The sequence below is a fragment of the Blastomyces dermatitidis genome (assembly GCF_000003525.1).
Source record: "Blastomyces dermatitidis ER-3 genomic scaffold supercont1.5, whole genome shotgun sequence".
NCBI lineage: Eukaryota > Fungi > Ascomycota > Eurotiomycetes > Onygenales > Ajellomycetaceae > Blastomyces > Blastomyces dermatitidis.
The window spans coordinates 4,728,486-4,750,745 of NW_025544778.1; the positions used below are offsets into that span (position 1 = coordinate 4,728,486).

General features: G+C 43.4%; 5 protein-coding genes and 2 non-coding genes across 8 annotated transcripts; 3 read left to right on the forward strand and 4 right to left on the reverse strand.

The window, feature by feature from the left end:
- The first annotated feature begins 3,557 nt into the window (after nucleotides 1–3,557).
- On the forward strand, nucleotides 3,558–11,728 carry BDCG_05545. Of its 2 annotated transcripts, XM_045421231.1 has the most exons (3): nucleotides 3,558–4,446; nucleotides 4,516–4,887; nucleotides 5,038–11,728. In XM_045421231.1, the coding sequence occupies exon 3, from the start codon at nucleotides 7,909–7,911 to the stop codon at nucleotides 10,780–10,782; it is 2,874 nt and encodes a 957-aa protein (XP_045281297.1). In that variant the 5' UTR covers nucleotides 3,558–4,446; nucleotides 4,516–4,887; nucleotides 5,038–7,908; the 3' UTR covers nucleotides 10,783–11,728. The 2 variants fall into 2 exon arrangements, with proteins under 2 accessions (XP_045281297.1, XP_045281296.1); XM_045421230.1 differs by having other exon boundaries at nucleotides 3,558–4,887.
- BDCG_05546 (protein RMD11) lies at nucleotides 10,925–14,419 on the reverse strand. The gene is made up of 2 exons (XM_045421232.1): nucleotides 13,097–14,419; nucleotides 10,925–13,010 (listed from the first exon to the last, which is right to left on the reverse strand). Exons 1-2 carry the CDS (start codon nucleotides 14,112–14,114, stop codon nucleotides 11,599–11,601), a joined length of 2,430 nt encoding a protein of 809 aa, XP_045277162.1. The 5' UTR covers nucleotides 14,115–14,419; the 3' UTR covers nucleotides 10,925–11,598.
- A 2-nt stretch (nucleotides 14,420–14,421) lies between these two features.
- Nucleotides 14,422–16,362, reverse strand: BDCG_05547 (cytochrome c oxidase assembly protein COX19). Its single transcript, XM_045421233.1, has 4 exons — nucleotides 15,735–16,362; nucleotides 15,558–15,592; nucleotides 15,330–15,444; nucleotides 14,422–15,244 (listed from the first exon to the last, which is right to left on the reverse strand). Exons 1-4 carry the CDS (start codon nucleotides 15,782–15,784, stop codon nucleotides 15,097–15,099), a joined length of 348 nt encoding a protein of 115 aa, XP_045277163.1. The 5' UTR covers nucleotides 15,785–16,362; the 3' UTR covers nucleotides 14,422–15,096.
- BDCG_17141 lies at nucleotides 16,016–16,103 on the forward strand. The gene has a single exon. It is a non-coding gene; the product is annotated as a tRNA-Tyr (tRNA).
- Nucleotides 16,363–16,466: 104 nt separating the features above from the next.
- BDCG_17142 lies at nucleotides 16,467–16,554 on the reverse strand. Its single transcript has one exon. It is a non-coding gene; the product is annotated as a tRNA-Tyr (tRNA).
- An 82-nt stretch (nucleotides 16,555–16,636) lies between these two features.
- Nucleotides 16,637–18,313, forward strand: BDCG_05548 (uncharacterized protein). The gene is made up of 3 exons (XM_045421234.1): nucleotides 16,637–17,018; nucleotides 17,149–17,328; nucleotides 17,444–18,313. The coding sequence occupies exons 1-3, from the start codon at nucleotides 17,011–17,013 to the stop codon at nucleotides 17,745–17,747; spliced, it is 492 nt and encodes a 163-aa protein (XP_045277164.1). The 5' UTR covers nucleotides 16,637–17,010; the 3' UTR covers nucleotides 17,748–18,313.
- BDCG_05549 (uncharacterized protein) lies at nucleotides 16,978–22,252 on the reverse strand. Its single transcript, XM_045421235.1, has 5 exons — nucleotides 21,131–22,252; nucleotides 19,432–21,018; nucleotides 19,137–19,225; nucleotides 18,178–18,215; nucleotides 16,978–17,960 (listed from the first exon to the last, which is right to left on the reverse strand). Exons 1-2 carry the CDS (start codon nucleotides 21,220–21,222, stop codon nucleotides 20,631–20,633), a joined length of 480 nt encoding a protein of 159 aa, XP_045277165.1. The 5' UTR covers nucleotides 21,223–22,252; the 3' UTR covers nucleotides 16,978–17,960; nucleotides 18,178–18,215; nucleotides 19,137–19,225; nucleotides 19,432–20,630.
- Between the last annotated feature and the right edge of the window lie 8 nt (nucleotides 22,253–22,260).

A 22,260-nucleotide genomic window follows, 5' to 3' on the forward strand; every position in this document is an offset into this window, starting at 1 on the left:
GAATAGTATTGAGATTAAGAGTGATATTAAATATCTTATAAAGAAAATATTGAATAAGTGAATATATTACAGCAAGCTTTAATATCTTATTAAATAAGAAGAATATTCATTATCAGAGAATTTATAAGAATCACTTAAGTATTTGAAAAATGCTGAGAAAGAGATTGTAAGCTATGAGATGACTAGTAGAGACTATTCTATTACATACTAGAGACATTGAGTAAGAAATATCACTTAAAAACTTCTCATTTTTCTCAAAGAGTTTTTTAGAGATAATTTCACAGTAATGAGTCAGTGTCTTATAGACTCTGTAACACTCTTCTTCTATTTTCTCTTAAAGAGTTTTTTAGAAGTTTAATAAGATTACACAAGTGTAAAATTTCTGAAGCAGTTAATAAGAAAAGAAAGAGATATTTGAAATTAATAAAAAGATTAATATTAATTAATCTGCAGATCACTGCTAATCTAATAAGGTCACAGCTTATTGAAAAAGTAAAAAGAGAGAATCTCAGAGTCTACTTACTAATAATCATATTCTTATCAAACTCATTCTTTACTGTTAAAGTCTCTGACATCAGTATCTTTGTCTACTGAGAAGTTAGCACTGCAGCACTATAGAAGAGCAGAAGAAATGCATGAAATATTAACTTATTAACTTATAAAGTATCTCAGTTATCTGCTTTAATTGAAGTGAGATTCTCTTCAATCAGTGATTGATCTTTGTAGTACTTTTAACAGTAATATCAGCTGATCTCTTCTTAAAGTCAGTCATTCTGAGATATTTTTTCATCTCAGAGACTCATGCTTTCATCTCTTTTTATAGATAAGTAAGAAAGATCTTCTCAGTCTTGATAAAATCTGTCAATGCTTAAAGCTCTGAGACTCTTACTCTGTACTGCTTAAGTATCTAGACTTCTTATCAGAGCTGATATAACATCTTTCTATAGAATAATACTTATAGAGAGATAGAAGTTATTGTTACAGATGTAATAAAAATAACAGAAGTGAGAGAAGAGATGAATATATAAAATTCTCTCTTTCTTCAGCTACTTAGTGCAGTGCAGACAAGTAGTAATATCAGTCAGAGACTGTATCAGAGCCTTCTCACAGAGAGAAGATAAAGAAACTGCAGAACTCTGCAGACTCAACTCAGCAGTATCTTAAGCAGAGCTCAGATATGTCACAGAAGAGAAACTACAGATTGAGCTTCTCAGAGTCACTGTTTCTGAAATCAAGCTCTTCTCAGAGTTCTCTCTGAATGACTACACAGGGTTATATGTCACTGTGTTGATTGAGAGAAAAGGCAGTGTTGCAATGATAGTGAGAAGAGCAGAGAACAGACTGAATGCAGATGCACTAACTGACAGAAGAAATAACATCTCACTGCAAGGCACAGCAACTATCATCACAGTCATAAGAGAAGCAGAAGAAGATGTGACAATAGAAGCAGTGCTCTCACAGCTCATTAACACTGTCATCTTCAATCTGACTTTCTTAACAGTCATAGAGGCCGCAGCTGCATCACAAAGACATTTATTACTCACTAGAAAATGTCAGAATAAGTCCCTTATTATCTCTCAAGAATGATGCTTTCATGCACTCACTATTGCAGATAAGAGAGAGGGAGAAAAATGTGTCACAGAGAAGAAAATCTTTTCAAAAAAATCCTATCACTACTGTTAACTTTGTCTCTAAAATACATTACTTTTGCAGAGAATTTTATACATAGAATGAAATATATTGAAAGATCTGTAAGTAAACTGACCGTGTGACCGTGTCTGAGACCAGGACCAGAATTTTTGATAGTCTCATTGCCAATTCGACAGATCTCATTACACAGTTCTAACATTAGATAGTAGTTTCATACTGTTTCAGTGAGACTTACTGTCTACTCTTGTCACATTTTTCAAATGAGACCATGATTTTCACTTCTCAATTTAAATTATTTTTATTGCTTTAAATGACTTTAAATCTCATTTGAGCATTATCAAAAAGTGTTACTTTTTAAAAAATTAAAAATAGTTAAAAAAAAACCTTAAAATGTCTAAAAATAGTAACTTTATATCAAGAATGAGACTAAATGAGATCAAATGAGATCACTTTCTCATTTTTTTCAAGTCATGATTTCATTTTGAGATCTGATATATAGTCACTTTACATGTTTATTTAATGATTAGTCTCAGTGGGATTCACGCCAAGAAATGTATGAGATCAGACCAAATGAGACCAAACATGAAATTCATGGTCCCGGCGGCCAGTCTATCTGTAAGTCACTTATTAACTACATTTTTCATATTTTAAATTAATATATAAGGAACTCACTTATCATGTATTTGATTTGAATAAAGATGAGAAAAGAAAGATCTACACAGTCAGCAGAATAACTTATCTATTTCTTTATACAGTATATATACTGTTAATCAGTTAATAACTGTTATTATACAATAAAGATAATTTCTAATCTGATAATCTTGAGAGTATCAGAACTATGCTCTTAAAGAGAAGAGTATTATTATACTCTCAGTCATATCAAGACTCTGTTACAGTTTCACACAGCTTATCACTTTCATGTAAATAATTTTATCTTATCTAAACTGGTTTTCAATTACTCTATGACATTATTCAGATATATCATAGAAAGATTTAATTGATGAATATAAGAATCTTACTTCTATATAAGATTAGCAGATTACTCTTTCTTAACAATGAGATACTGCTGAGATATCACTTCAGCTATTCTTGCTTATGAAATGAGAGAAGAGTATTCACTCATTGTCTATATAAAATAGCTAGATGCTAACTTCTTATTAAAGAAGTTAGTAATTCATTTTTCTTCTACTGAAATATATATAAGAGTTACTGTATATCTCATACAATTTTCTTAGTATACTAAGTATCATATCTGTGATATTCTTGCAATAACTCTGTAGTCTACAAGCTCACTATTCAAGCAAGATAGTCAAGCTCACTTATACAGCTTTTTAAACAACTACTTCTATGTGATACTGTTAACTAGCCACTGCTTCAGTTTCATTATATTACAATCTTTAAGACTATATTCTCTTTTCTTTTATCATAATATTTTCAAATGATTTCAAACTATCAGAAGGTGTTGAAATACTGTAATTTATAAACAGTTTTTGTATTCTGAGCTGAAATTTTCTGATTTTGCATATTTGAAATTGATAAATGTATAATAGTTGACTCTATAGATATAGGAAAAACTCTGAGAACTAAAGATTCTCAGATAAATATCATAGTCTCTGACTGTATACATCTATAATTGAAGAATAATAATAATAATAATAAGAGTCTTTCTGAAAAAGATGAACTACTCTATTGATGCAACATTTTAAAAAGAAAAACATGTTATTTAGGCTATAATCTGTAGAATAGTTGAAGGTTGTATTGATAGAGCTATCTACAAAGAGCTTAATATAGTGGTTGGTCACGTGATGTAGGGAGATCGCCACACAGGCAATAGCCGCAACGGCCGCAACGGCCAACAGAAGGCCATTACTGCAAACCTTTTCTGTTAGCTCATTCTCGTTTAGTTATTTAACTGCTCTAGTTAACTATTCAAAACCTCTTCCCAATCCCTAGTCGTACCGATGTTGGTTTGTTTTTCATATTTCCTTATCTCATAGATCATAGATTGGGATTAGGCCTAGCCCTCAGTACACCTAAAATATCATTTTCATGTTTCTCATCTCGTTTCTTCGTTTAACTTTTCGTATAGCCGCGCTGTCGGCTTCGCCTTGCCAGGCTGAGCGTTCAGAGTCCCCTAATCCCATATCCAATTATTATTCGGATCGCTCATTAAATTCCTCCATAGATGAACGAGCAAATTGATATACACTCTCCACGTGGTGAGAAATAGTATCATGCAAGTCTCCGCAGGTTGCAGTAATATCCACAAGCTGTGGTCAATTCCAGAATATGGATGTCAGGATTTCTCCACGGGCGCAAAGTAATTATGAACAGTCCATATCACTAATAACTATTCCGAGTTACTCAAAGCAAATGGCCAAGATACAGCCAAAGTGTGATGCCATATTCTCCATAACCCACCAGTACAGTACCCACCCCTCTGCATTTTCCAGGGACCGTCCCATTAAATCAGCAGGGCGCAACAATACCATACCTGAAACTCAAACCTCTTTCTTTCACAGAAGGCTCACCTGGATGTGGAACGATTCTAAAGAGATTTTTACTTATTTGACCAGAAAATAGGACCACCTACTCCGAACGTACGTTCCAAATCCAAAAGATCTCAAACGGTTATTTTTTTACCGAATCCATCGTGAAGTTGACCTCGGCCTAGTTTGTTATAACAAAGTGCATGATACATGAACTAATCAAAAAGCGCAGGAACCCCGCCTGGGGCATAATCGGGTCTGATTTAGTGTTGCGCGCTCTGGGAATGAACCTATATTTCAGCATACTGCACGTCTTTCAGTGACCTAGTTACTTCGCGATGTTTATGCTAAATTCTAACGAATACATCTTGAAAAGCTTTACATAGCATTTTCATCACCGATTGAAGCCTGGCTCGGGCAGTTCTCTCACTGGCTATCTTGTTGCGGGAAAACGACCCAGGAGGCGTTGATCAAGGGCAAGGCCGAGACGTTTTCCTACGAGAGATGCCGTGTAGCGATAACCATGGCGCAACATGGGCCAAGGTCTGGACGCCATTTTTAGACACACATTGATCCCTGATGGTGATGCAGATGCTCTTGCGGTTGAGCGGGTGTTGTCATGGTTTTGGCTCCGAAGCCTGGAAGAGGAACAGCAGACGCGTCTTCGGCTCTTGTGAAGTTTTGATTTTCCTGCCGTACCTCCCTCGAAGCCATCCATTCCTTTGTCACTGGAGCATGTCTAGCCAAGGTAACGCCTGTCAAGATCCGCCTGATTACACCCTATCTCTCTTCTCGTATTACGATATTGTTTCCTCTAGATCTTGCCGTTTGTTGTTGGAACTGCTCATTGCCAACTCCTACATGCCGTATTGAACCCTGACTTACGAAACAATTTCAGGGTACCAGCTGTCGATGCCGGAGCATTTCAGGATTGGCATGCTTTGGCAGTGGGAACCTTTATATTTCGGGTACTCTACCCGGAAGCGGATCGACTCGGTTTTTATTTCCCATGCGAGATTCATGGTTCTCATGACTATTGAATGGCTGCTTCATCACCGATTCAGCATGTCTGACTCTGTTCTACCCATTACTTTATTCAGATCAGACGGACTGGACATTTTGGTGCGTATTCTAGTGACTACTAATTACAATCAACAGCGTGATGTCTCGCTAAAACACTTATTACACCATTAACTTAAACCCAATATGATAGCGTTTTACTCAGAATTAATAGTCTTTGCGCATCATGTGCATGCATCCAACCTCGATCTTGCACCAAGTTTTATCGAGCGAGCGTTCCATCAACATCCGGAATTCACTCGCGAATCAAGCCCTATTCGCGATTGTATATTGACCAAATACATTATTAGGAGAGCGTGCCTGGAGCAACTATATCCCGCCGTCTTTAGCAATAATTTGATAGTACGTCTTGTTTGCCTTGTTCCGATGCTTCCTTATAAGGTTATACAGGTACTCCTCCGTCCAACCCAGCTGTCAACAGCGGCTGATCGCATGAGTAACATCGCTGTACTTCATGATACAGCTTATAAGTTGCTAAGAAGAACCAGTACTCTACAGCAGAAGCTTTCTGCTTGTGAAACGTCGTTTAAGTTCATGGGAATACTGCTTTGAAAGAGATGACCTGAGGGCCACCATACCTTTAAATGAAACTCTTCTCTCTTAACATTCTTGGGTGAGAGCGCGCAGAACTGATATACTTTGCTCAGGTGATGCCAATAAAACCCATTTAGTTCCCTGCCTTTCACTACTAGTGAGTTCACACTCTAAGGCTTTTTGCATACCAACGAACACTTTAATGATCGACGCATGACATCTGTGTGGTACGGGCAAACCCGCTCTCCCAAGTACTTCGAAACGGGGCCAATAATGACATTCTATCACCCAAGTCATCATATGCGCCCAGATATAGGATGGGATGGAAGAAATGGAGTTAAATGAGAAAAAGAAAAAAAAAAAAGGGTGGCAGAACTTGACAGCCACCTAACATATGGTCAATGATACGACAACTACGAGATCTCTTTCTATTCGCCAACGTCTTTTTGGCATCCTTGATCAATACTTCTACAGCACTTGGATACATCATGGGATGATGGCGACGCCAAATGACTTCACTCAAGACATCCAACACCCGTCCTCCTCGTTCTACTTCTAATCCTGCTAACTCCGGAATTACCCATTGTACAGCCGGATTTATAGAGCAGTCTAGAAGGCCCGAAACTGTCTCGTCATTCCAATGATTATCATTTGCTGTGATTCACTGGTTTATAATAGGCCTTTCTAAGGTCTTTCTTCTACCCTGATGATTCTGAATAGTATCTTCCGCAACTCGGTACGGCGACACTTCACAGGCACAATCATCGCCAAATAGGTTTCCTGAACGGCCCAACCAAACTGACAATGCGGATCAGAACACATTCCAAGCTTATCAGGGATTCCCCTTGGTTCTCACATTGCTTGCCCCGTTACTTTCGCTTAGTATCTTGGGAGTATACAACACGGTTGCTCACTTGCGTCCTTGCCATTACCCGCAAAATCCTTTCACGAACGTCTAAGAATCACGTCCTGCCTCTCTGGACGGCCAAAACTCGGAATCGCAGCCTTCCTCACCGTGGATTGTATGTACATGATGTACCCCTGCGTCAGTCCGTGTATTCTCAGTGGAGTGATCTCTGCTCCTGCACCAAGCCATTTCGCCAAAAGCCGCCCTGTGGACATAGAACAAAGCCGTCCTTATGCTACCACTCCCTTTTCAACGAGCAGTCATTAGGCTTTGACCAAGCGGGGTTATGGACATCCGGTGTGGCCGAAAATTTCTTGTCCTCTTATTACCTTGCGCCGCGATTCTCTCATACCAAACTGCCTTACAGTCTTGCTAACATCGAGGACGAGAATCAACATTTCTGTCTCGGAACTTGAGTGACCAGGTGTATTCATTAACGCCCCTATTTCACAACTGGTGGATGGCAGCATCCCTTACCATCCCAATGCAAGATTTCGCTCTTCCGTATCCAATCCCCATAGCCTTTCCTCCATGGCTTTTGCTGAAGATCAACGGACATGTCCATTTGATGTTAACCGCATTCACATTTCGAGCCCATGACCTAGGCTCGTATAAAATTGTAACCCCATCTACAGCTTTGTCTTCCTAACGACTCTAAGTTTCAAGATGTACCGCCCTCAATTCGGATATACCCCGTCTAATAGGCCATACTCCTAATAATCCAAGTTCAGGGCGCCGCACGTATAACGTATACTTTGCACCATGCCTAATCCCGCCAGTCGTCTCCCGCTTTATCTCCGTTGGCAGACTCAATGGAGTTCCCATGGTCAACCCCTCATCCAGCACATCTCACACGCTGAAGTTTACCACCTTCGCCCCCATAGATGATCTGGACTGTATATTTACTGTAACTCAGGATTGTACAATGGAACTACAACTATATATGTACCTACATCCGCTCTGGTTCAGCGGCCTGGGATATACTCATTCGCCTTCCCATTTATCTCGAGGTTTCCCATTTCTCTACTGCCCCTTGGCTCCTCAGTCCAGTCCTCTAAGCTCCTGTATACCTTGCTCATTTTACTTCCTCTTTAATTGAAGAGCAGGCCATTCAACTCCTCCTGCATTTGCTTGGACGTAATTCCCATTAGCGGATCCCTTACGTTTGTTCTCATCGTCGTTCACAAACTTGCCACCATCCAAATTCAAAGACAATTGAAGGCCGGATATCATCGGCCACTTCTCAACATGTTGCCCGGTTGTGATCCCGAGGGACTGCTACCCCCGACATCGCTGAACGCGGACTTAGCTACGATGGCCACTAAGTTAATGGTGTGCCAGAACTTAACCGAAATACTTGAGTCATCCGCTCGTTACTGTAACGCACCTATAGAATTCCACCATGCAGATTTCACAATCCCATCCAAAGTTCTGACTACACGACAGCTCCGGTACCAAGCTCATGAAAATGCCCAACTCATTCGTGATATCCACAATGTTACGGAGGATACCATAGTGTTGATCCATTTCGATAATCATGAGCAGAATATTATATGGCTCTGGTCTACTGTGATAGGCGGCTATCTGCCTGCAATGTCACCGGCATTTGTGAACGATCTTGCTCAGCGGCGAAAACATATTTTGCACCTCAATTCACTGTTCAAAGTGCCCCTTATTCTTACGTCGGATCGGTTAGTTCACGAGTTTCTGAATATCGACGGGCTTCACATTGTCACTGTCGAACGCCTCGTAAACAAGCTACGCAGTGGCGTCAGCCGTGTTCCCAGGACAAACTTCGGCCACCAAAAGGAACCAGAGGATGCGGCCATCCTCATGCTCACGTCGGGCAGCACTGGAAACGCAAAGGCTGCAGTTCTGAGGAACAATCAGATTAAAGCTGCTCTGGCGGGAAAGGTAGCTCATCATGGTACAGAAAAAGGTGATGTTTTCCTAGGCTGGGTCGCCCTAGACCACGTTGCATCACTTTGCCAAATTCATTTGCATGCCCTTGCTCTGGGTGCCAGGCAGATTTTCGTTGACAAAGCGGATGTTGCAAACGACCCCCTGCGTTTCTTGAACCTCATCCACAACCTTCGAGTCAGCGTGACTTTCGGTCCAAACTTCTTCTTGACAGCGTTGTCAAATCTACTCGACAAAATGCAGCCTTCTACGGCAATAACCAGAGATTGGGATTTGTCATGCTTGAAGGTGATATTTTCAGGAGGCGAAGCGAATACCGTCCAGACTTGCATCAGTGCCATGGCACATTTGGAAACATTGGGTGCCAGGAAAAACGTTGTGAGCCCAGGATTTGGGATGACTGAAACCTGCGCAGGTTCAATGCATAACCTCTCCTGCCCAGATTATGATATCAAAATGGGTTTGGAATTTACCTCCGTGGGTCCATGTATTCCGGGCTTAGCTGCCAGGGTTGCTGGCGACAACGGTCTTGTCATCAAAAGTCCCAATGTTCCCGGTGCTCTGCAGATCAAGGGCGAATGTGTGCTTAAAGAATATTTTAACGACCCGTTTGCAACATCTATCAGCTTTACCAGAGACGGGTGGTTTATTACAGGAGATACGGCTCTCATCGATGATGCTGGCTATGTACGCCTCTGCGGTCGAACAAAGGATCTCATAATAGTAAACGGAGTTAATTACTATCCCCACGAGCTTGAACGTGCTATTGAAGAAGCTAAACTTCCTGGATTGACCCCTACGTATACAGTCGTGTTCTCTCATCGTCCCGACGGGGCTTCGACTGAAAGGGTCGTGGTAGTGTTCTCCCCGGCTCATGGTTATACGAATGCCGCAAGTCTCACAGTGTCATTCGATGCGATCTCAAAGATCACAGCCAGGCTATTCGGGGTAAGTCCGTACCAAATAGTACCGGTTGCCGCAACCTTAATCCCAAAGTCGACGCTTGGAAAGATCTCATCGCCGAAAATCGCGGCAGAATATCGCGCCGGGGGATACGATACTTATTATGCGGAGGCAGCAGAAGCCATTAAATTATATCGCCAAACCAATCTAAGGAGGCCTGAAAGTGAAACTCAGAAGTCAATCGCTGATTTATTCGCGGAGATGTTCCACACCCCATCTTCTGAAATTGGAATTGACACCAGCCTCCTAGATATGGGAGTTTCTTCCATTGAACTTTTCGCCTTTAAATCAAACGTACACAGGATTCTCTGTCTGGATCAGGAAATCCCATTGATATCTGTGTTAATGGACCCTACAATCCATGGCATTGCAACGGCGATACAAGAAATGCAGCAACCAAAACAGTATAATCCCGTTGTTAAGCTCCATGCATCTGGCGAAAAGCCGCCTCTTTGGCTTGTACATCCCGGTGTTGGCGAGGTCTTAGTTTTCTTGAACCTCGCCAAGTATATCAACGACCGCCCGCTATATGCACTTCGCGCTCGAGGATTTGAAGAAGGGGAGGAGTTTTTCAAAGACCTCCCTGAAATATTTACAACGTACTTTCAACACATCAAAACTACTCAGCCTCTTGGACCATATGCAATCGCGGGATATTCTTTTGGCGCCATGATTGCCTTCGAAGTCGCGAAACTCCTCGAAGCCGATGGCGATGAGGTCAGGTTCTTAGGCTCTTTCAATCTACCACCACATATCAAAGACCGCATGCGCCAGCTCGACTGGGTGGAAGCTGGCATCAACCTCTCGTACTTCTTAGATCTAATATCAGAGGAGTATGCCCACGAAATATCGCCTAAATTACATGAGCTCTCTAACGATGATGCCCTCGATCACCTTATGTCCCATGCTTCCCAGGGCCGCCTAGCGGAGCTCTCTCTAACTAAAAGTAAAATGAAAACTTGGATTACGCTTGCCCACAAGATGCAGGAAGCCGCATTAGAGTACGAACCTTCTGGGTCAGCGGCAAGCATTGACGTATTTCACGCGATACCCCTGAAGCAAGTCGCAGTGAACGGAACCGATTGGATCGAGAATAAATTGAGCAAATGGGCAGATTTCTCGCGGGAGCCGCCCCGAATGCATCATGTGGACGGTGCGCACTATACAATGATGTCGCCAGAGCATGTCTTTACGTTTCAAAAAACTCTTCAAAAGGCTCTGCGCGAACGTGGACTTTGAGATATGCTGCCGATGCATGAATGACAGGGGCCATTCCTACAGATGGTCACTGTTAATAAACACGAAGTCTGACAGCATTCTTCTGCCTATACTTTGGGACACACCGCCCCTGTCTATGTTTAGCTTTTCTTTCTTCTCGTGAATATATTTATGTTTTTATGTATCTTCAGTGGTTGATGATTAATCGACTAAATCTGATATTTGTTTCTGGCTTCAAGCATCTATTCATCCCCACCGCCCAGATTCCCCTATTCCTCACCAGCCAATCTTCTCATGTTCCTCTCCTTTTCCGTAATTTACTCTTCTAATGTTCAATGCATATGCCTTCTTATTGAACTTATTATTCACTGAGACATCAAATTGTTTACTGAACAAGTGGAAGCATTGAAATGGCGGACAGGAGGGTCTCTCCTACATCCCTCGGAGGCCTCGCTTTTTAAATCTGTCATTTAATATAATTGGCTACTCTTTGATAATGTCGATCCTTCACAATCAGCCTAATTGACTCCCAGCTCTCCCTATTTCCTTTGTCCACGATCCTGAGGTCAGAATCTAATTTTTATTCACTTTCATTCATCTTTTACTCTAATGGGTAACTTAACATACTTGTTAACAAGCCAGATAGCTACTCAAATCACATTCACAACGACTATCAGCAAATAGCCAGAATGCATGAAGATATCATACCGAAGTAAGAATAAATTCTTAATTTAGCAAAGGGAATCTCGCGACATTCAACAGGAAAAGGAGATAATGGTCGCCAATGCCAAATAAGGTCCAGGAGAATATATTTCTTCCTTTAGTTAGAATGCTATATCACCAATGTCTCACAGTAACCAACACTTTTTCCTTCGAAGGAACATTCTCTCCGCTCTCAAGCTGCGGTGTGCTACGATCCAATCTATGGAGCAAGCGCCAAACAACCTTCTGATTCAAGCCCTCGCGCACTGGGATTTTCTCCAGTGCATCTGTACCGTTGAAGTATTTAGTGAAAAGCGGCCAATATTTCTGAAGCGAAGAATCGGCATCGATGCTCTCCTCTGGTGATGGAGCGTTGTAGCTATCCATGCTGGCAAGCTGGGAGGAGGGTTCTGGGAATCGCGAGAGAATTTCGTCCAGCCAATGAGACTCTAGGGATGATGCGCGGTGCGGTCGCAGTATAAGAGAAGAACTATACAGCCGCCCTTTTTGTTTTTGAGTTTCAGTATATTTGTCGTAGTTGTATTGCTGGTTTGAAATCCTGTTTGGGACGGGGGTTGCTTCGCCGCTGTCTTCGCTCTCAAGAGATGACGAAGATGAAGATTCAGCATCGTCGTTGTCGTCATGGCCGTCATCATCGACGGGCTTACTATCAATTTTAGAATCTGCTTTGGTGGAAGATGCTGCACGCACTCTCTCTTCAAGTTCTTTCTCTTCTTTCTCCCTTTCTAGTGCCTCATCCACCGCTTGTTTGATCTCTGGGTCTACTCTGACCCATCCAAACGTTCGGAGTTGAGTAACCCAACCCCCTCTCAGTAGCCATGCCAGAATCGCGTAATATATCTCCTTATGGTCCTTGCTGGGTATTAATCTAGAATATGGTTTAGGGGTATCGCTCAAAGCGTGGAGCATCTTCGGAAGGCTGGGTAGTGTTGGGAATGCAGCTTCGTAAGCCTCAGCTGCCTGCGCAAGCTTGCTCATGTCGGCGTTGGGGGAAACGATATATGTATCCCGTTGGCTCAGTGGAGGCACGGCTCGGGCTCTCCGCCAGTAGACAAGGTGGCTGGCAAGCACTTGGATGTCACTCAAAGGAATTCCGGAGAGGGCAGATATTTGGGCAAATGATTTGGTTGGTTTAGAGACACGAATATAGTGTGCAAGTCGTGCGCCTAGAGGCCCAATTGACCCTTCAATGTCTTTTAGAATCGTTGCTTCGTCAGTTAGGAGAAGCAACGCAAAATGTTTTGCTAGAACCTGGTTGGGTTCGCTTGTTTCCATGCCTGTAGCTTCATCGGTAGCGGAGAGACTATCCGCAGTGGTAAGCCATAAACCGGGGTAGGCCTTTTCCGTGGCACTTGGAAGATAAGAAGTAGAAGTTAAGGGTGGAGCCTGAAGAGACATCGTTGCTTCAGGTGTGAGTGTAACCGATGCGATTCTAGAGTTAGAAATACTTGTATAGACTGTAGATATTGCTCGAGCAAGGGAAGATTTCGAGTGTAGTTCCGAATAGAGTCTGGACAGTGACATTTCTGTGTTTGAGTGTAAGCATAACAATCTCGAATCCATTTCAAGATGTAGCATGCGACATAAACGACATTTAATATCGGATACATACTGCTTTCTTTCGCTTTCTCCTTGATATTGACAATCGTCCGAGCCTCTTTCCAAACGTAGTCTACCCTTGCCTGTTCCGACTTTAATCCTTTGCCAAACTTCTTAATCACGTTCTCATACTTCTCCCGCACTCGCAAACCATATTCTAGCAGAGGTGGGTTCAATACAAAAACTACATTGAACATCGTCATCGAATCCTTATCAGTTTCTGGAGACCCAGGAGGTACGGGATCTTGAACGATGTTTTGGTCTTCCGCAACAGGGTCATTGTCGTCTTCTGTTTCCGACGGTTGTTTTATATCGTTCTTCTGATCACCGTTCTCTTTATCGTCATCCCCTAGTTCCTGGCGCTCCCCGGACGGCCGTTGCTTTCTAACTTTCTTCTTCTTCTTCTTCTTCTTCCGTTTCCTCCAGGTCCCATCTTCCCTCACAAACACAGGCCATCCCACAAATACAAGGTCGTTAAGACCCACTTCAAATCTCCGCTTATGCCATGATGGGGGTGGGCTTAGCAATTTCTCCCACACATTGGTCGGCAGTCCCAGTAAAGATTCCCACGGTGGTTGGTAAAAGTGTCCTAGATCTTCCCCTCTTCCCGGATCCGGCTGGTTATCCTGCTTAGGGTCGGGCGTCACACTTCTTCGCTTGAACTGCACGGAAGAGGAGACACTATGCCCCCTAGCAGATGGTGCATGGGAATTTTTATCACCCAGTTTTTCACTCAGTCCACCCTTCCCGATGTGCTCGCTGACTCCTTGACTAAGGGAATTACCGCCAGCTGAGGAATGACCGCGTTCGTCCTCCTCGTCGTCAGAGCTTGACCAATCGTCATCGCTGGATGGGCTAGACTCAGAGCTTTTAGCACCGCCTTTACGGCGCGAATTGCGGCGGGATTTGCTGCCTATGATAGTGGATGGGTTGGGAGGGTAGTGATAGACAAAGCGCGGACCAGCGCGAGATTGGATGATGAGGATTATAGCAACCAGACATGGATCTGGAGGTCGTACGATTGAAGACATTTGTGTCTACATTATACGGTTAGAAGAAGTCAAGGCTGGTTTGATGTGTCGGTTGCGGTGATGGCTGGAAGCAAGCCAGTGTTGTTTTAAAGTGGCTCAATAAATTGGGGGTTGAATTTGATCGAAATCCCATGCCATCACATATGCAAATGAAATTGCTTCTCTTACCAAACTCAAACAAAATCCAGACAATTCTTGAGACAGAACCCACTCTATCCCCCTCCTATGCTACGGGAGGACAGTATTATAGCGCGAATGACGTCTATTGAAGCTCCAAGCATGGATTACATAATCTACACTTGGACCTGCTACTGAAGTCACGTGTAACACATTCTGTATATAAGAGAACCTCTTACACGTCTCAAAACAGTGATTTTGACTACATGGAGGCACCTAGGAGTATTGACTAATTCGACATGGTTGTATTAATGAGACGCTGTGATAGAGATACTCCCATATCTAACATATGATTTTGCTCAACACCACGTCTGTCGGACTGTACCTGGCTTGGTGATGATGGCCTCGAGGCTACGCTCAACGATGTTAGTAACCTAACGACGTCCCACCCGTACTCCGAGAAACTGTCAGGGACAATTAAGTTAGAGTAAAGGGCAGTTTAAGCGCCTTAGACTTATGGCTGACTCTCGGCAAGCACTGTCTCTATCCCGGGGAATGAAGGCATGTGGCGTATAATGCGGCCACGAAGGCACATTCGGATGAGCGCAAATTGGCGTATTGCAGAAATATGATTTCGAATATGTCCAATGAAAATGATATATCATACAAAAGCGGAGTTTTTCATCTCGATCTAAATTTCTTTAGACGCAACAAGTCGTAAACTCCAAAAGGAAAAAAAAAAAAAAAAAAAAAAAAAAAAAAAAGCAATGGCAATGCCAACAACGCCACTGATGTCTTATATACAAAATACAACGCGGAATGTAACCGCTTCCGTCTCTAATATATAGCATAGTATAAAACGATGTCACGATTTCTTACTCTCCGGAGTCCCGCTCTCAAGAGTCTTGCTGTCCGAAGATGCCGTGGAACTAGCGGCTTCCGTGCCATTTTTTTTCTGGCCTTCATCAAAGACAAGTCCCAAGTTCTCAAAATTGTCCGGCGCCATCAGATTGCTAAGGTCATGTGTCAGTCTTCCAGATGGTGAAATACATAAACACCCTGCGCACCAAAAGGGGGGTTGAAACGTGATAAACATACTTTTCCATCCGGCAGGTTAAGTAGGATTTGGCTAGCTTGCGACAGTGCTCATCATTGACACCCCCTTCTTTCCTCAGACACTTGAGATATGATGAGATTATGTATTTGCATTCTCCTATCAGTCAGATATGCATAGCGTCAGTAACAGGCATATCAGTAATTGTGCATGTGCGGATATATCGGGAATAATTTTTCCAAAAAATCCACAAGCGGGAACAAAAAACGTACCATCGTGATCGAGCGGAAAACTTCCTCGTTCAGGCCTAAATCAGCAGTAACAACACGAATTAGCAAGATTATCTCATCACACGCAGATATTAGAACTTAGAGCAAGCTTCATATATATATATATCCTTTTTCAGGCGCGGATATTGGCGCTGGGAATTGAAAGCCAGGGCGACATACGGTGTAGGTTTGATATTGGCGGCACGACCGCCGGGACCGCCAAAACTCATGTTCAAGAAAGATATATAGAACGGTATTTTTTATTTGCGCATATGATATATGCAGGTAATGGGAAATGCAAAAAATGGATAAAGAATAGAAAGATATAAAACTGATTGTTGTTGAACTACGGATTCATTGCAAGTAATCTTGCCGGGTATTGCTTGTGCAAACAGTGCAAACAGCGCAGCATGCGCGAGACGGAAGAAAGCCGTTCTCGTGGCCTCCTGACCAATGAAATTCCGCTGGTCGTCTAGTTGGTTTATGGCACTGGACTGTAATATCTTGTCTGCTATCCAGGTGTCGTCGGTTCGACTCCGACCCAGCGGAGTTAATTTTATCTTTTCTGTTTTTGAACTTTTTGGCTGTTTGTTTTCATTGTTTTTGTTTGCCTCAAGGGTTCTGTCAAATTTTTCCAAAGTTCCTACCCTACCTGCTATTCAGTAATATATAAATCCGGCGTAGTATGGTGTACAGAGTACACCCCGATCAATACTATATACAGAGTAGACCGTCGTCCACTAAAGAAAACTTGAGTGGAAACGCAGAAGAGAGCAACTGAGAGCATTGATGTAAAAGGGAAAGAAAAAAAGAAGGAAGAGATATTTAAATGCGAAACACAATGGAAAAAGAGGAAAGAGAAGTGAAAAGGAAAAAAAAAAAAAAAAAAATGTAGGCAAAAAGAAACAATCCTCCGCTGGGTCGGAGTCGAACCGACGACACCTGGATAGCAGACAAGATATTACAGTCCAGTGCCATAAACCAACTAGACGACCAGCGGCTGATAATTGGAAGTCTCTGAGCCCCAAAGAACTTATATTCCTGATCACTTGTGCTGACCTTAAAATAGTCGAACAGGGGATTTTACATGCTGGATGAAATTCTCTTTGAAATAAAATAATTATACAATTGCGTTATTTCTACATACATGATCTAGCTCTCCATAGTTAGTTACAGCCTTCCGTAACTCAGGGTTAAGTCGTGCCGCTCTATCATAGTCCTGATGATTCTACCCCTCCCTACGACGTCAGTATAGCATCATATGTTTCCAATATATTAGACGGGGAGAAGGAATTATTATTCAGCATCCTGAAATGATCCTGATCCGGCGCATTGCATCAAGATATTTCCTCACCACGGGGTTCAATTTACATTTCAAAAAAGACTCACAGCAGGATCTCCGCACTCTATCTACAAAAAACGCATTTTAGGGTTCCATAGCAGTTGTTGATCGAATATGCCGATGTGTGTACCATAATTTGTTTCTTTTAATAGTAGCTATGCATATGTTCATTGTTATAATTCAACCTGGCGTACACTACAAAGAGATCGACTTATCTAATGAATTCCTCGGCCAAATGAAAAAAAAAAATAGGAAACTCGACGGAAGCTGCCAATGCGGCGGCGTACAATTTACCCTCAACTCGCAGACGCCAGTCCCATATCAGCTATGCGCCTGCAGCATTTGCCGTAAGGTGGGTGGGTACAGTGGCAGCGTGAACCTGGGCGGCATTGCCGACTCGCTCAATGTGCTTCAGGGGAAGGAGTTGATTAGGTAGGTGTTTTACCTATGCCGTCTCCCTCCCAGTCTACACTTCACAGAGGTATTGATATACCCTACTACACCTGCTGTACAAACTTATCTAACAAAACCCCCGCGCCCCTCCCAGGAAATACACCGCCGTAAAAGACCGCGGCACCCCGCACGAGGAGCCCTGCTCCTCCGAGCGTAGCTTCTGCTCAAACTGTAGCACCATGCTGTGGGTCTGGGACAAGCACTGGCCGCAGCTGATCCACCCGTTCGCCGCGGCGATTGATACCGACCTGCCCGTGCCGGAGGAGATGGTGTGTATACTGGCGGACTCGAAGCCGAAGTGGGTGCGCTGGCCGGAGGGGAAGAAGAGTGTGTTTGAGAAGTTTGGTGGGGAGAGTTTGGAGGGTTATCATAAGAAGAATGGGTTGTGGGTGGAGTGAGTTGGAGGGAGGGAAAGAGGGTGGACATGGGTTGACTGGTTACGGTACGGTACGGTACTAAGGGAAGTGTGGTTTAGAGGGAAATTTGGAGATGGATATATTAACATTTGTTGATTATGATATAAAATTGGTGGCTATCTAATGTGTATATATATGGGCCTCTGCTATGCCGTTCAAAATCAAATGCCGGAGGGAGAAGTCCTAAGTATTAAGCTTATTCGTAAATGTTAGCAAGGCAATTGGTATTTTCGAAGGGTATAGCGAAAAAGACGTCGAAAGGATGGTGAAAAGGGTATCAGGTCTCCAAGATGATAGTTGTCCTCAAAGTCAAGACTCGGGAAGAACACAGCGAAATAATTGAGTTCATCAGGTGGTTTTCAAACGAAAAGGAAACTGGAGGCACTGCCAGAAAAAGACAAAGGTAACATACCCGTCCAATCATGAAATAGTCTACATTACTGATAGTCCCTAGAATCACATCGAAGTGAATTAGCGATGGGCCAATACAAAAACCAAGGTAATAAATATCTCGACAGATATTCCAAAAACAAATCCATGGCGTATCGTCTAATCTCAGGCTTTGAGCCTACACGTCAGCTAAAATGTCCAAACTAACAGGTATGTACAATGAACGGAAGGATTATATTATTTTAGACATACCTCATTAAATCAGAATTTTCAGTGTAAGTACGTTCATATCCCAAACACAATGGTGCCGGGTTCAAACAGTGTGAATAATACTCATCATAAAAGAGACGACAGCCGCTAGGGCGAAGACCCAGGAAAACGGAAACGGGGGGTTATCTTCATTGCGAATAGGGAGTATTGAATTTACCTAGAGAGTTTGCAGTGTTAGTTGTATCTCCACTTTCATAACTAATACCAGCGGCACGCGAGGCAAAAAGGCGGTGTCATAAAAATAATCAGCTGACGAATTCTCAACAAGCGATCCGACGACTCCAGCACCCAGCAGAGTTTGTACGCTCAGCATGTAATGGATGAGGAGCGACGGATGCAGATCTGTCCGCCCGTTCGTTCAAGTATTCTTCATAAGAATGGCATGACCCAAGGTACAAGGGTACAAGGCAATTTTATCCAAGAGGAAAAAATGAGACAATTTCACAAAAGCATACCTAAAGCCCGGAAAAAAACGTTGTTAGCAACGTTGCTTAGAACGGGTGGATATATGTCAAACGCTCAAAGAAAAGTGTTGGATTGAGAGTTGTAAATCAGACAAGGCTGAAACTTGTAAATTGACAGTTTCCACATGATAACTTAAGTTTGAGGAATGCCTTTGCATGTCGTAGGGTCATCATATAAGGGGAGGGAGGGATTGATAGCAGAGAAAGATGGTTTCCCAGGGTGGAGGATAATGCCTCAACAACGTACCTTTTACAAATTGGTTTATTTTCAATGATCACACCAAAGTCAAGATATCTATCAACATTGAGATGACGAGAGATACTGGAACAGATTTCCTAGACGAAGACAGGTCAGTCAATCAGCGATGTCCAAGAACGTAGCGAATAAATGGGCAGCTGCGTAGTAGATCAGAGAGGTTTACCAATAGCAATATTGGCATCCGTCACGATGAATAGGATTTGGATTGTTCATGTTGTAAGGAAAGTCATCACATAAGAGGGAAGAATAGAAAAAAGATGGAGAAAGGCTGCAAGATTCTTACCTAGCTAAAATGGAAAACATGGCAAAGACAACCTTGGAAAGTCCATGGCATTGTAAAGAGCATTATTCCCAATCCATAGTCCTCTAGCTCTGGAAGAAAGTTTTCATTGGAGCTTTTCTGATGTGCAGCTGTTGGTAACTATTTGTTGTGCGGAGAGAAGAAATGCTTCGGTTGTGAAAAAAAAAATCGGAAGAATTTATGGAAGAACGCTAGGCTACGGGAGGCCGGTACGAGCCAAACGCGCACTCGAATGCCACTACGGAGTACACAAATAGTGTATTGATTCTCTCCCCCCTACTCTTCGCACTCCCAATCCTCCAGTGCAAATCATACCGTCACAAACCTGAGTATAAACAAAATCCAAGGGATAGCTATTGTCCCATCGATGGCTACCCCAAGTGCGCTCAGTTTCGGCAAATACAAATGACAACGTCCAGGACCAGGCAAGAATGTTCACTGGAAGAGAGAAATCCTTATCGCCAAGTCGAAGATCATACAATACACCTTCGTGATCAAACCTTGCGTTTCAGAATGTTCGTTCCCCCCACCCAGCCTAGCCTCCTTTCGCTGTGCATATCACATCAGAACCATCCGCTTTTTTAACCCTGAATATTCGGAAAGGGGCATTCGCTAGTATCGACCCAGCCCATAGAAAGGAGGGGGAAGGGGTGGGAGGAATATGAAGCCAAAATGAGTGCAAGGGGAGTCGGGAAGATGCGAAAAAGGGGTGGGTGAGGTACTGGAAAGACCTCGGAGAAGCACGGGAGTATTTTCTTATTGTTTTTTTCTATTCCTTTATTTTCTTATTTAAAAAAGCATCGCGGTCACGTTTGCCCATGATCTAGCCCTTCATCTCCCGCAAATAAAATATTAGGACATAGCAAACGTGACGAAAAACGGAGGACTGTCAACCAGATACCCCAGTGGTATAAAAATCGCCTGGGACATCAAATACCATCTTCAGCCCTCTCTTCCTCCCCCCCCCTCTGCTGGAGAGGTACGGTATAAAATAAAAAAAAAGGAAAAAAAAAAAAAAAAAAATTCAAGCCCATTTTTTAAGACAAAAGTAGAACAAAGAGTTCAAGGGATATCACAGAAGATTAATTAGAGCAAGAAAGAAAAAAGAGAGCCAGCTGCGACTCCCCAACCATTCCCGAACCGCCATATCGTCTCGTCTCATCTCAGCAACAACAACCCGCTTACAACATAACTGCAAGACCCAGCACACCCGCAGCGCCAACCAGGCTGCCCATCATGGCACCGGTTGGCCTGGCAGCTGGTGCGTGGTTCCCAGACTCGTCGGCAGTGGGAGTGGGGGGGGTGGTGGGAGTTGGGGGGCGGGTAGTAGCCAACTCAGCGGCCTTGGAACTGAGGAAGTTCCTGGCGCTGTCTGGCAGGCCGGTGAACCAGGCTGGCAGGCTGCCGTCGTTGAATTCACTGACGAGGGAGCTGAAGTAGCCCTGGATGTTGCCGTCGGTGGGCCTGGGGATGGCGGTTCCGAGGGCTGAAGCGACTTGGGGCGGGATGCTGCCGACGGCGGTTATCGTGCTGCCGAACTCGCCCTGGAGCCTGGTGGCGATGGAGTTGCTGTTGTTGAGGGAGATGGTTAGTTTTGTGCGGTCTTCTTTATTCTTTTCCTCGTTTTGTTTGTTGATTTATTTGTTGCAAACGTGGTTATGATGTGTTGTACTGTACATACATCTGATCCTCAAGATTACGCTTCTCAACGGCCTCGTCCGCAACGACGCAAGTGGCAGCCAGGGCCAGGATGGAGAAGAATTTGAATTGCATGGTTATTTAGAAGGTATTGAGTTGTGGTTTGTAGGCGGAACGTAAGACGAAATGCGTAGAATATGGATGGGAAATAAATTGACCTTGAGTGGGAAGACAGACAATATAGCAGAAAACACCAAGAACAAATGGGGGGGTTCGTATATATATATCTATAACGGAGGAGTGGAAAATTAAGTATTTGCACACGCTAGTAATTTAAGTGGTAAACAGATTACCACTCCTTGTGTGCGGTTTAGGGGTGGTTCCGGGCTCTATTGACACCTATTGTGCCTATGACTCAGCTGGCTGGGCACTATTGCATGCCTATATTTTAGGGTCTAAGCACCGCACATTACAGGTGCGGACCGGCACAATTTGAATCCGGTACTGGAATTTCAATATAAATTTCTAGCGTTTTCACAGCAACCCGATTCGCCCCAGCCCTCGTGAACAGCACGCCCTTGGCTCAGGGGCTTTCATGCCTGTTCTGCAGCGGAGAGTTCAGGCTGCAGACTTGGTTGTATTTTAGCAATCGCGGGATTCGTGGCTGGTGCGGCACACCATCCTCTGATGGCGAGATTGAGTCCTTGAGAAGTGGGGACTCTGTTTCCTATCCGGTGTTGAGCTACCAGCGGCTCAAACATCAACCTGGGGGGTTTCTTCCTACAATTTCTCAGGCTTTCCAGTGGATCGGCTGTGGCTTGGAAATGTGATACATTAACATACTTTGGGCTGGGGCAGCTAATAACAATACAAGGAGTGGTTCTGTCCAATGTAGTCAAGCTCAACATCTGTAAATAAATGTGAGATTCGCGACACTCCGCCATAGAAGCTGAGCATTTCTAATGTATGATGCTTCTATCTTCTACCGAATAGAAGTTCAACCCTGGGTCACTCCTGTTCGCTCTCTGTCATGTACGCTTCGCTCATGGCGGTTGATCAATCCGAAACCTTGGTGATGAGACGGTCGACCGGTTTTGCCACGCCACTGTGTCCGAGAAACATACCAGCGTATTGCATAGACCCAAAGGACCCGCAATCAGCTACACAAGCCGC

Excerpts from the sequence above, each read along its gene's own strand:
- BDCG_05548 (XM_045421234.1), top strand. Across the intron at positions 17,329-17,443 it reads CAGGGGAAGGAGTTGATTAG|GAAATACACCGCCGTAAAAG; the intron begins GTAGGTGTTTTA and ends CGCCCCTCCCAG.
- BDCG_05546 (XM_045421232.1), bottom strand. The coding sequence starts at position 14,114 with ATGTCTTCAATCGTACGACCTCCAGATCCATGTCTGGTTGCTATAATC. Across the intron at positions 13,011-13,096 it reads GGAGAAAGCGAAAGAAAGCA|AAATGTCACTGTCCAGACTC; the intron begins GTATGTATCCGA and ends ACTCAAACACAG.
- BDCG_05549 (XM_045421235.1), bottom strand. The coding sequence starts at position 21,222 with ATGCAATTCAAATTCTTCTCCATCCTGGCCCTGGCTGCCACTTGCGTC. Across the intron at positions 21,019-21,130 it reads CGTAATCTTGAGGATCAGAT|CAACTCCATCGCCACCAGGC; the intron begins GTATGTACAGTA and ends CCTCAACAACAG.
- BDCG_05545 (XM_045421230.1), top strand. The coding sequence starts at position 7,909 with ATGTTGCCCGGTTGTGATCCCGAGGGACTGCTACCCCCGACATCGCTG.
- BDCG_05547 (XM_045421233.1), bottom strand. The coding sequence starts at position 15,784 with ATGAGTTTTGGCGGTCCCGGCGGTCGTGCCGCCAATATCAAACCTACA. Across the intron at positions 15,593-15,734 it reads GCCAATATCAAACCTACACC|GCCTGAACGAGGAAGTTTTC; the intron begins GTATGTCGCCCT and ends CTGCTGATTTAG. Across the intron at positions 15,445-15,557 it reads TTTTCCGCTCGATCACGATG|GAGAATGCAAATACATAATC; the intron begins GTACGTTTTTTG and ends TCTGACTGATAG.